General features: G+C 31.3%; 1 protein-coding gene across 1 annotated transcript; it reads left to right on the forward strand.

Annotated features, from left to right (window-relative positions):
• Positions 1–9,124: 9,124 nt before the first annotated feature.
• LOC106759540 (SRSF protein kinase 1) lies at positions 9,125–13,250 on the forward strand. The gene is made up of 4 exons (XM_014642753.2): positions 9,125–9,557; positions 10,246–11,232; positions 12,184–12,231; positions 12,482–13,250. Exons 1-4 carry the CDS (start codon positions 9,369–9,371, stop codon positions 12,854–12,856), a joined length of 1,599 nt encoding a protein of 532 aa, XP_014498239.1. The 5' UTR covers positions 9,125–9,368; the 3' UTR covers positions 12,857–13,250.
• The last annotated feature ends 633 nt before the right edge of the window (positions 13,251–13,883 follow it).

The following is a 13,883-nucleotide window of genomic DNA, read 5'->3' on the forward strand; positions in this document are numbered from 1 at the left end:
ATTATAGTGAAGTGATACTTTTTCTCCCTTTGAATGATTATAATCAGTATAAAAGTATTCTTATTTCAAAGCCCAGCCGGCGTAATAGTTTTGGGAATAATTTCTTATAATATCAAATGAAAAAAAAAAAAAGTTTAGGTATTTCTTGATATGTTGATATTGGTCGATTATTTGAAAACTGATTAGAAATCTTGGTATTTTGCTTGGAGTGGGTTAACCTGTCAAAAAAGAAAATAAAAACCTTTTAAAATGATTTATTTTATAAAATTAGTTTAGTTTAAAAATTTAAGTTTAATTAAATATGTAAAATATCTTAATAGTTTATATAAATTTACTGTGGTGGCAGCCTTTACGACCTGGGCCCTAACGCAGTGTATAAAATGAAAATAAGGTAATTACGTTTTGCACCCCATGATTTGTTTTTAATTCCATGAGATGTTGAAAATGTCTATATCTAAAATATAGGCGTTGGAAAATTTCAGATTGTGTACACTAAAGATTATATAACTTTTAATATATATCAAATTTGGAATTGAAAAACTAAAAAAAATGTAACTTTTAAATTTTAAAGATAAAAAAAATAAATTATATTGCATGTTTGCTTCTGAGCATGAAAAGACAGTAAAGAAAAATAAAAAACAAGAAAAACTAAACTTGATGATGGAAATATAAAAAATGCGTAAAACGAAAATATTTTAACAATTTATGTTTTTGTCACAACCTTGATTGTTGCTAAGCACGAAAAAATAGTAAATAAAAATACAAAAAAAAACTAAAAAATATTAAAATACGTTGAGATAATTTGCGCATAAAGTAAGAGTTTAATGTTATGATTATTATTACCATTTAAGTTTTCTATTATAATGAAATAAATACTTTAAATAATAAATAAATTAAATTAAATTACAAATCATTTCGTAATTATATTAATATATTAAATTTAATTTCACATATATTGTTTATAATGTTTATTTATTTTTCTTTCCTACTCTCATGTCAATTCAAACAAAGCGACCTCTTTTTCCCATCTTGATATTGTGTATTTTAATTTAATAAATTGATATTCTAATAAAGATTCATCCAACAGCTAACTACCAAATCGATCTGGTGTCAAACATTTGGAAGTACCAACTTTACCTAAATAAAATGTTCATGTACCAAAATGATTGCCAAAATGAAATATCACTCCAAACAGCGAAATGACAAAGCACTGACCTTACTCAGATCTTCTGAATCTAAGATAAATAACATAATGTTCCTACCTATGTAGCAAAAAAGAATACTATATTATATATATCTTTTTTAATTTTATTCAAATTTGACAGTGTTACACTTCCATGCAATAGTTATATATATATATATATATATATATATATATATATATATATATATATATATATATATATATATATACTGGAATTTTGTAATATTTACTTTTGAAATCATATTAGAATCATGATTTCTAATAAATTGACATTTTAAATATTTTTACACTGTATTAACATTTAAAATATGTTATTTTTATTGTAACATTTTGTAAAACTTATAAGCATACATGTTCGAAGTTTCACTCTAAATATAAGACGAATTCAGTGTATATAAATGGATGTAAACTTCATCTAACAAACCAGTTTTATGAAATTATTGAAAATCCCACGTGATAAGACTAATTTATAATATATAAGTGAGGTAAGGTACAAATCTCACCTTATAAATCGGTTTTATGGGTTGAATTAGACTTAAACTCACTTTCTAATAGAGATTGAATTCGACTTAAAATCCACTTCTAACAATTACCGTGCACATGAGAAAAGAAAAAATAAAGAAAAAAGAGATAGGGAAATCAAACATTTCATATTATTTTAGTCTTTAGATTGTGTAAAAATTATCAATATATCAACATAAATAATACATACACAAAACAAAACTTATATAAAACTGTGTAACAGAAAAAACTGGTCAAAAACTATGGGTAATTGTTATAACTGCAGCAAGGAAAACTATCTAATAATAGCAAATTTGTAGACTATTGAATTTGTAATTTATATCAAAGTGTTATTAAATAAGAAAAGTATAAATTTTCTCCAACTTAAAAGTGTTGATAAATAAGAAAATTATAAATTTTCTTAGTCATCTTTAAAACTTTATCTTTACTAAATATAAAACCTTTTTTTTTAATTATTTTGTGATATATTCTTATTATTTTCAACAAAATGTCAAATATGTCACTTAGAGACAATTTTAAAACTTTTAAACTTTTTAAAACAAATATTATTTTTTCATGTAAAATAAATACAAATTGTTTGTATTTTTTTAAATCTCTAATTTTGTGAACTGTTTGTATTAAATAATAAACACAATGTTAAATATATGTATTTTAAGATATACATTGTAAAGTTTAATAAACTTATTGCATGTAATAATTTGTGATTGAGTAGTGTAACATTCCAATAAATATAGCTTGAAAACTATAATTTATTTTAGGAGTATACATAAACAATAATAAAGAATAGTAGGAGATAAGCACTTAGGAGTAAAGAGAATATGAGATTTTATATAGAATTTAAAAGTTGTACATCCAACAAGATGTCAGATACAATTTACAAGTTAAAACCGAATGGTCGTGGTAACAGTTCGTGACCAAACGGTATTACAAAAGGAGTATCTAGATCGAACGGTGTTACAATATACTCAAACGAACAGTGTATTAATAATACAAGAAAAGAAACTACACTAAGGACCGGACGGTCCAGCATCGCTTTTGGGTGCAACATCTAAAGGCTGATCAATCTGAAGGGCATAATCCAAAGTATCTTCAATTATGTCGTCTACTCACATCCAAAGGATGATCATCGCAATGAAGAGAACAAAGTCGGACGGCCAAATACCGAACGACAACATAGGCAAGATAAAACAGATAAGGGTAAGCTTATGTAAATTTAATTAATCATTTCCAACATACATATAAACATGAAAACCAAACAGTATAATCAACGTTTCATTCCAAAAATCCTCACATGCATAATTATTATAACCGACCACTTAGACACTGTCCGGACTATATGAACTATGTAGCTCGACGTCCCTAGCACCCGGTGTGGTGTAGTAGCTACCTGAACTATCAGTTGCCACCCGAGGTTAGTCCTACAACGATCATATGATTTTATGACCGTAGACTTCCTGTCATTCCCACACATGAATAACCTTTCTCTACATGAGAAAGCATCATCACGGAATATCAGGATCAGGACGACAACAGAGTCTAACCATGTTCATACTTTACCAACCATTAATCAACCATGAGATATACCTCCAATGGAATTCTCATACTTAACCAAATTCAATCCAATTTCACACCATCACTTCCAACATATTAAAACAATGTTAAAGAAATGACCGAAGGGTCTAACATGAAAAAAAGAAAACGGAATACCAATGGAAACCGGACGGAATAATTAAGAAGCTTATAAATAGAGACCAATTAGATTTAACCAATGAAAACCGGACGAAAATCAATAAAACTCACAATGGAAACCAAATGGATTTAACCAATGAAAACCTGGCGGAAATAAATAAAAGCTCATAAATGGAAACCAAATGCTTCATAAATTAAGTTTCAGTCTAATACTGAACATTTGTATGACCAAACGTATAGTTTATGACCGGACGTTCTTATAATTCAAGTACTGGTATAAGACCTAGCACTTTTAATAAATATTATCAATATAGACCGAACGCTCAGTGTATGACTGCACGTTCTAAATGGATAATATGAAACCAAATACTCAGTCTATGACCAAGTACTTCAAGACCGGACATTCAGTGTAAGACCGAACGTCCTTTAATGGGTAATTTCGAATAGATAATCAAGCAAGATATTTAAGTTTCAACACAAAGATGCCAGATCAATTATTTTAAGAAGAAACCGAACGGTCCTAATGACCCTTCGATTACAGATTCAGAATTTTACTAAGTTATATAACCTTATGAAATATTCCATACCAAAATCAGACATGCAGTGCATCAAACAACATATCATGCTTTCATATTTAATTCAAATCATACAACATCAATCATATGCTCAAACCATCCTACATTAATTCATAAAACATAATCATAATTAAATTATTATAAACTTCCCTTACCTCAATTCCAGCTAGACTTTTAGGGTTCCTTGACAGCAACTACTCCTTCTAGGGTTTTCAAAGATCTAAAGCCAAATTACAAGATACAGGTTTAGAGAAAGGTTTAACTAACACATGCAAGCTTAGGATGGGTGTGCATGCAGGAACACCAAGAAGTTTCTAGGGTCAGAAACACTTACCGGTTTAGAATAAGATTTCGTTCGGTGCAAGTTGAAGGTCTTGACGCCGAGAACAATTAATCTGAAAGTAATGAGGTGATCGGAGGAGGGGAAAGGGTTAGAACTCTAGAGAGAAGGCTGGGAGGTTAGAGAGAAGGAGGAGAATTTGAGTTTCTGAAGGTAGAAGACGAAGGATTTTGCATGCATAAGTGATACCAACTTTCGAAAATTCAACTTTAAATATGGCCACTCAGCTAGCCGTTCGGTCCACTTACAACATGCCACTATCTAGAAGCTATCATTCTCTCAGCAGTCGTCCGGATTACGAAGGAGGGGAATTAAATGAGCTGACAGGATTGTCTCCCACTTACAAAGGGAAAATGTGGGGGCACGACAAGTGTACCCCACTAGCGAAGGGTTTTAAATGAGTTGCGAAATCTCTGTTTGCCACTCACCCAAACTAATCCGGACGGCTCATACTCAAAGTAACCGGATTGTTACCAAAGTACAAGTTTAACCGGACGTGACAAGTAGTGTCGTGTAGTCCTTTACATTATAATTGCACATTTTTCTATAAAAAAATTGATAGTGTTTTTAATCGACGACTTAATACAAATTTTTAAATAATGGAAAAATGCAAATTATTTAACTGGAGATATAAACTATAACATCATATGAGATAATAATTTTTTAAATCACATGGTTATCTTTTTTTTCACAAATTTTGAACTAATAATAATGAATATAAGTAGTTTTACATGTTGCTTTTTTCATTAATAACACAAATTACTTTTTTAATTTCATATATAGCACATTGTTTATTATATTTACTAAAATAACACAGTTTTTAATACGTTCAGAATTTGGTTTTTGAAAAATCAAATTTTGAATATTGTTTAAAATGTTTTTATAAAAATTAAAATTCAAAATTCGTATTTTGCGAAAGTTTTTAACTTAATGATATTCACTTTTCCTTTTTACTCTCAACCCTTCCCCACTTTTTTTCTCACTTTTTCTCTTCTCTCTTTTCTCTTGACCTAGTCGCCAGATCCCCCTTTTTCTTCTTTCCCTTTTGTTTTTTGTTGTGTTAAGTTCTCCTTCTTCTCTTGTGTCACTCTATCACCGCAAATCACAGGTACATATTTGATTAGATTTGCATTTTTAGATCTTATTGTTGGGATAAACTTAAATTTTAGGGTTTTATTAATAATTTTGTTTAAATCTTATTTTATTAGTTTTGGGTCTAGTAATATTTAGTTCGATTTGATAGAGATAAAATAAGGATGGGTAGTTGTGATTTTATGTTTATCTAGGTAGAATATTATTTTATGATAGAATAAGCAGATTTTATTTTTAAGTGAGTTGATATTTTATTGTCAGTTTTTATTATTTGTATTTGACCCAAAGCCCGATTTGCACCTATTTAAAGGTTGCTAAGGTTTAATGAAAATCACCCACAATGGATTGAAGAGTAAATTTATTTGTGTGGGTCACTGTTTTTAACACCTCCTCCTTGATAAACCCAACAGTGGTATCAGAACCGATGGTTTGTCTTGGTGACCAAAAAGGAGAGAGGGGAGAGTTTAGAGAGAAGAAGGAGAGAGGGGGGTTCAATTGACAAAGTGGCATATCAACTCAGCAAAAATGGAGTCGCTACTTGCCATCTAAGTTGTGGAGAAGAGTTTGAAATCATTGACAAATGATTTCGAGAGTTTTATGTGCGTCGTCGAGGAGTCGAAGGACCTATCAAAGCTTGTGGTTGAAGACTTTGATAAGGTCCTGGAGGTGCACCGGCAGCGGAGATTTTAGCCACTAGTTCAAACCTGAAGGGGAAAAGTTCGGAACACTCAAGGCGTAGACAATCCTCGAAACAAATTTCGAGAAGAATGAGGAGGAGAAGAACAAGGAGAAGAGGTCTATGAGCATAAGTCAAGAATAAAGGATGAAAAATTTAAGTTTATGGAGGAGTAAAATTATTTGTGTGGGTCACCGTTTTTAACACCTCCTCCTTGATAAACCCAACACTTACATAGTTATATTTAAATATTGGTGTGGTTTGTGCTGTGAGAAAAAAATAGTGATGTAGATCTGGAAAAACATGAAAGAAAGGAAAAAACAATGAAGCTTATTTTTAGTCATTGCCTTGAATGGGTTTGAAAAACCATGAAAGGTTTTAATGGTTTTTGAAACCCGGTGAACAATTTTATTTTATTTTTAATTATTGAAAACCATATAGATTTGGAAAACCCTTTCTGAATGGGTTTGGAAAATGATTGAAGTATTGAATGGTTTTTGAAACTCGGTGAACAATTTTAATTGTTTTTAATTATTGAAAACTATATAGATTTAGAAAACCCTTTCTCGGTGAACAATTTTTTTTTTAATTATTGAAAACCATGAATGAGTTGAATGGGTTTGGAAAACCATTGAAGGATTGAATGGTTTTTGAAACTTAGTTAACAATTTTATTTTATTAACCCTTGAAGGTTTCAATGGTTTTGGAAACTCGATGTTGATAGAGTTTATGTTTTGCAGCATACATAATGACTCAACCGTAATGTAACTATTACTACAATGTCATTAGAGAAAACAATCCCAAAGCAACAACTTGGATTGATCAAATTCCAAGACAACAATTCACACTTGCATATGATGAAGGCAGAAGACGGGGTCTTCTAACAACAAATCCAACGAAAACAATTAACTCAGTCTTGAGGAAGACAATAAATTTACTAATCCCCTCCATAGTATTGGCCACATACATAAGATGCAACGCCTTTTTCACAGAAAGAGGGAAACAAATAACTACAATGATAAGTGCTGGTCATGTTTATTCTGAAAATGCCACGAAGGTCCTACATGATGGTGATTCGAAAGCAAACACCCACAGGGTTGTTGAATTTGATAAAAATACAAAAGATTCAAAGTCGAGGAGATGGTAAATCTAAGAGAAATACGACCTGCATGAAAATTTGTTGTCATATTAGATGAACGATGGTGTGATTGTGGCAAGTTTCAAAAGATTCATCTATCGTGTTCACATGTCTTAGCAACTTGCAAACATGCTCATCACGACTTTAACATTTACATCAATCCCTACTATAGGTTGAATGTCATCATGAAAGCGTATAATAATATTTTTGGAGAGTTACGACATGAAGAATATTGGTCATCATACCAAGGCACAAAAATTTGGCCTCATCCAGCCACAAAAAGGAATGAAAAGGGTCTACCAAAATCATCCAGAATTAGGACTGAAATGGATATCAGAGAATGACCACACCCACAAAATTGTTGCTCATACTGTCAAATCCCAGGCCACACAAGAAATCATTGTCCTCACAATCCTGGCATTAGAGGACCTATATCCCATCATTAAATTCATTGAATAAAACTTATATTTATCTTAAAAAAATAATTCTCCTTCTTCATTTCAATTAAGTAAAAATTAAATAATAAATTATCTTTGAAATCAATTATGGATCACTACTAACAAAAGTCAAAATTTAGTTTGGTGATAACCAAATTCATTCCTATCTTTTCGTGAAATTCACTCAAATTTCAATATACCAAAAAACAAATTACAATATACATTTTCACAAAAATATAACAAAAATAAACTTAAAATTCGGTATTTTAGAAACTGAATTTTAAAATACATTTTGAAAAAATTTCAAAACTTACGTTCATAAATATAAGGTGGTGAGAATTCGATTGTCTGAAATCCACACTCCAATTTATATTTTCGAAAAAAGTTTTACAAAACAAAACTCAAAAATTAGTTTTTTTAAATCGAATTTTAATCTATCATTTATAAAAAAAAATATAGGTCAATTCGATTTTCCAGAAAACGAATTCTAACTCAAACTTGTGTAAAAAAAAACATTACAAAGTTAGAATTAGGTTTCGAAAAACCGAATTTTATACTAAGCAAAAATAAAATAAAATTATTAAAAAAAAATTAAATTTGTCTACCAAATTTAAAAAACCATCGAAACTTTTCATAGTTTTCCAAACTCATTCAAACTTAATTTTAATAAAAACATTTTAAAAGATATTTAAAATTCGATTTTTCAAAAACGAAATTGTGAACCTATTAAAAGCTATTCTATCTAAGTAAATATAATAAACAGTATCTTAGAAATTAAAAAAGTAACATGTGTTATTAACGAAAAAAATATTTTCCTCGATACTATTACGCAAACAAGCAAAATCACATATCTTTACGTATCTATATTTATTAAGTTTAAATTTAATAATCTTAATGTTAATGTATATATTGGTTTTGATTTGAATATAATTGTTGTAATATTTATTCATATGATTTTTTATGTTATTTGTTTAAACTTGATATATTATTTAATAAATTTAAAATATAAATAAAACAATTTAAAATCCTTAATTAGAAAAAAGCCTTTTATTACCTATGAAAAAAAAATGAGATAATAAGAAACTTGAAAGTTATAAAAAAAAAAAAAACAGAAGAGGACAACTTTTCATTACATATATTAAATAAATATATTAAGATGTAAAATATGTACAAGAAAAGAACATAAATACTTTAAGTTATTCTTTCTAATATTTACTTTTTCCAATTTATTTTTTAAATTAAATTTTAATATCTTTTAAAATATCAAAACTTAAAATAAAATTTGAACATATTATATAAACTGTTTATCATAAATTTATTATTTTTATAAAATTTAATTGGAATAAAATTTATATATTAAAAATATTTATTTACTATAACTTGTAGTTATGAAAAATAAGCATTTATCTTTTAGTTTTATTTTATTTGAAATGAAAACAAACGTAGCTTATGTATGAATTCCCTTCTTAGTTCTTATGTTGTTTTCCCGGCAACAAGACCAACTCAAAAACCCTAATTTCCCACATTCACCTTTCACCGAATTCAAGGCCCTCTCTCGCCTCCTTCTCACCCCAATATTTCTCTTCATTGTTCAAATCCATTCATCTTCGTTGAAATTTTCCCATTTGTCTTCCTTGATTTCTTTTGCTTCTTCCGTCGCCGTCTCAGAGCGGGTTTGTGTTTGAAGGTCCTTCAATGGCGGAGGACCGGAGTGAGGTGAGTGATTACAGTTCGGAGGACGAAGGAACCGAAGATTACAGGCGCGGAGGGTACCATGCGGTTCGAATTGGTGACACTTTCAAGAATGGGTGCTATGTGGTACAGAGCAAGCTTGGTTGGGGTCATTTTTCCACTGTGTGGCTCGCTTGGGACATTAACAAATCGGTTCGTGCCCTTTTTGTTTTGTTTCCTCGCAAGATGTCAGAAACGAATGCTTTTGACAATTTACAATTAGTTAAGAGAGTTTAAGTTTTGTTTTTTTTTTTGGGTTGTGAAGAGTGTATGTGGTCAGGAGATTTGGAGAATTTTCTGTTTATATTTATCACAATTTTTTTTCTATGAAATGATGGTCTATGGTTTGCTATTGAAAGAAAACTGTCAACTTCTAGTGTTCTCTAGTAAAGGAGTCTCAAGAGTTCATTTTTTTTATATATTGTTTTATTTTATTATATGCATCGATCTCCCATCTTCAGCTAACGGATTCTGTAATACGGTTATTTGATTTTTTGTTGCCTTGTCCTTTTAATTTGCCGCGTTGTTGGTCTTGCTGCTGTGCCACATTAGAGTTCCTGTCATTAGGTGGAAATTCTTGTTTGGACTGTGATCTTGTCTCTATGAACTTCTTTAGAAGCACATAAAGGAGAGGAAAAAATACATTGAGTTAAGTATAGAAGTTGGTTTTAGCTTATGGGAAAAGTTCAATTAATTTGTCTCCTCTTATAAAGGCTTATAAAGAAATTTATCCAAATAGAGTACATGTTATTCTCTATCATTTCAATGCCTAGCTAACATACATGTAGCAATCTATAGTTTGGAACTTTATTAGTGATGGTTTAAATTGTTTTGTTTGTAGCGATATGTTGCCTTAAAAATTCAAAAGAGTGCTCAGCATTACACTGAGGCGGCAATGGACGAGATAAAGATACTCAAACAAATTGCTGATGGGGATCCAGATGACAAAAAATGTGTTGTAAAGCTTCTGGATAACTTTAAGCATTCAGGGCCTAATGGCCAGCATGTTTGTATGGTTTTTGAATTCCTTGGTGATAATCTTCTTACCCTTATCAAGTATAGTGATTACCGAGGTGTTTCCCTTCCTATGGTCAAGGAAATTTGTTTCCATATTTTGGTGGGTTTGGATTACTTGCACCGTGAGCTTTCTGTAATACACACTGATTTGAAGCCTGAGAATGTCCTGCTTCTGTCTCCCATAGATCCATCTAAGGATCCTAGAAAATCAGGTGTTCCACTTATCCTTCCAAACACGAAGGATAAGACTGTTACAAAAAATGGGATAACAATAGCCAATAAGAATGTTAATGGAGATCTAACCAAGAACCAGAAAAAGAAATTGCGAAAAAAGGCTAAAAAGTTAGCCCAGGGCTGTGTTGGAAGGGAGCATGCCGAGGAAGCTGAGGAGGATTCCAAAGCACCTGATGAACAAGATGATTGTAGTACTGATGTGAAGCCAAGTGTAGAATCTGGTGACAATAAACCTAATAGCCCTGGTAGTAAAGATGAATCATCAAAGACTTCTGAAAATAAGGATGTTCCCCAAGGAAGTCATGGGCACAGGAGAGGTAGCCGCTCTACAAGAAAGAAGTTGCTTGCATCTGTCGATCTTAAGTGCAAGCTAGTTGATTTTGGTAATGCTTGTTGGACCTATAAACAATTCACAAATGATATTCAGACAAGGCAGTATAGGTGTCCCGAAGTTCTTCTTGGATCTAAATATTCAACTCCAGCTGACCTATGGTCCTTTGCTTGCATTTGCTTTGAGCTTGCCACCGGCGATGTTCTTTTTGATCCTCATAGTGGTGACAACTATGACAGGGATGAGGTAAGTGCACCTGTTTGAACTTTGAAAGAACTGGTTGGCTTCATTTCATGCCATAATTATCTAACACTTGCTGTTACTATTATATTACTATTATTGTTATGACTATTAAAACTGGCTAGCTATCATGTTTGTTCTGAGAATGAAACTTGTCCTTGACCGTTTGGGTTGTTTTTCAGTGTTAAAATTCAATTTTGTACCTCATATTCTTGAATCATATCTGCATTAAAATAACATTTCTGCGAGTTTTGTTTGGTAAATATTTGTTAAGAACCTTGGGAGAGTTACACCTTCTATTGCAGAAGGCTATGATACCAATTGATTTTGAATCTTGAGAGACCCACACCATAAAAGCTAGTTGTATTTGGAGAGCCCAAAGCCTTATAAATGTCTAAGGCATGGATGTGGATACGGCACAAACACTAGGATACGGATAGATTAAAATATATATGACATGAGAACACAACATGCACACACATATGAATTGTAAGTCTAGTAAGTAGTACTAATCATGCTTCATAATCAAACAAATCAAGAGAAACAATTATAAACAAATCTTCTAAGTTTGGGTTATCAAGAGATAAGCTAACAATCTCCAAAATCTCATTGCCATCCAATGAGAAGTCATCTCTTGCAATATCCCACAACTTTGTTATAATCTTGTTTGTTCATTCAATTGAACTTTAGAGTTGATGCTTAACCATGCTTCTTTAAGAACTTTTTGAAGTTTGGACCAATGAGGTCAAATAACATGCTTAAAAATGAAAGGGGCTCTAAGCTCTAAACCTTCGTTCATTTAAAATAATGTACACTATCTGTGCGTAATACTAACTGAAAATGTCTTCATTTCCTTTTCTTTTTAAACAAATATATGAAATTGTGAAATACTGCTGTGGTTATTTGGATCTGGATCTCAATCTATGGATTGTTGATAATTTGGAATCTACTCTGCAGGATCATCTAGCACTGATGATGGAGCTTCTTGGGATGATGCCTCGCAAGGTAGGCCTGCTTTTCCATTTTGGATGGTCAACATCAGAGCTGTTCTAATCAACTTGCATGTTGATATGATCATGAACAAAAATATTCAACATATTTTAGACACTTTTTTCCTGATCCTATTCTATTCAATCATTTTTCTGTTTCAATAAAAAAAATAAACAAATATGGTAATTTACGGCAAGATGTTATTCAAGAACTATGAATATTTTATCTGTTCCCTTTCATAAAAATTGAACATCTTTACCTTCAGATTGCACTTGGTGGCCGCTATTCCCGTGATTTTTTCAACAGATATGGCGATTTGAGACACATCCGGCGATTGCGTTTCTGGCCTCTTAATAAGGTGATGATAGAGAAGTATGATTTCAGTGAAGAAGATGCAAATGGCATGGCTGAGTTCCTTCTTCCATTACTTGATTTTGTCCCTGAAAAGAGGCCAACCGCTGCACAGTGCCTTCAGCATCCATGGTTCAGTGCTGGTCCCCGGACTCTTGAGCCCTCAGTAGCTGCTTCACAGCATGCTGCAATTGACGGGGAAATATCTGAAAAGATGCAGAGGGAAAAAGAGCAGGAGGGTGTGGAAGTTGGTATAGGGAATATGGCCATAGATGGAAATTCAAAGTAACTCTAAGAGTTCCAATTTGGGAAGCCATAAAAATGGAAGTTAAATTGGCTTGTTTAGGTGGGTATGCCATCTGTTTTTGTTTATATGGTAAGCCTGGGTTGTCCCTGCAGCATGATGTTATAGTTAACTGTTACATGCAACAAGGTCATACATGAGGTGGTCGTTTGGGAAGAAACCCTTTATGGGGAAGCTAGTCACACTGTGATATAACCACTGTTTTATCTTTTTGGAGAATTTGTATGAAGCTTCTCCCTAGGTTAGATTTTCATCTTTTTGGAAGTGCTATATTTGAGGGGTTCGAACTGTACATTTGAACGAGTTATCATCATCATTATTATTTTTTTCTTATGCTTTATTAGTATCCATATATCAGATTTTGTTGCTGTAGACTTTACTTCATGCATCTTTTGTGTCCTAGTTTTGGTTTGTTTTTTATCAGTAATTTCGCGAGTTTTAACCTAAAACTGAACTTTGATCTAAGCATGACATGATTTTTAAAAAAAGACAATTTGTTATTGTTTGGCAAAGGAAAAGAAAAGGTTTGACGAAGCTATTTTTTTTTTTAAAAATAGATTTTTTAATCTAGTCTTCCAAAGTCACACGTGTCACTAAGTTTTAGTAATCATTTTAGTCTCTCAACTATTTAAATCTTCCTATATTTCTCTTCTAAACAATTTGTTATCACATCAGATCTTCGAAGATTTAAATTGCAAGCCGGTCTTTATCAGAGTCCGTTGACACGAGATAAATAAAAAATGAGATTTCCTAAAATAAAACAAGAAAAAAACTTTTCTATCTTGATTAAATTTATTGTCTAATTTTTAGAAAGCTCACGATCATTACCTTCGTTGAAGAATTTATTCTTATCTGTCTTTAAAAAAATATCTTATGAATAATAGTTTTTAGAATAGAGCTTTACTAAATATTTTTTAACCAACTCATCCTTCGTAGTAGAACTTTAGTAATCAATGAACGATAAATAATTAGGGGTAGAGTTGTCAATTTAATTTATGATCCATGAATCAAT

The sequence above is a fragment of the Vigna radiata genome, chromosome 4 (assembly GCF_000741045.1).
Source record: "Vigna radiata var. radiata cultivar VC1973A chromosome 4, Vradiata_ver6, whole genome shotgun sequence".
Lineage (NCBI taxonomy): Eukaryota > Viridiplantae > Streptophyta > Magnoliopsida > Fabales > Fabaceae > Vigna > Vigna radiata.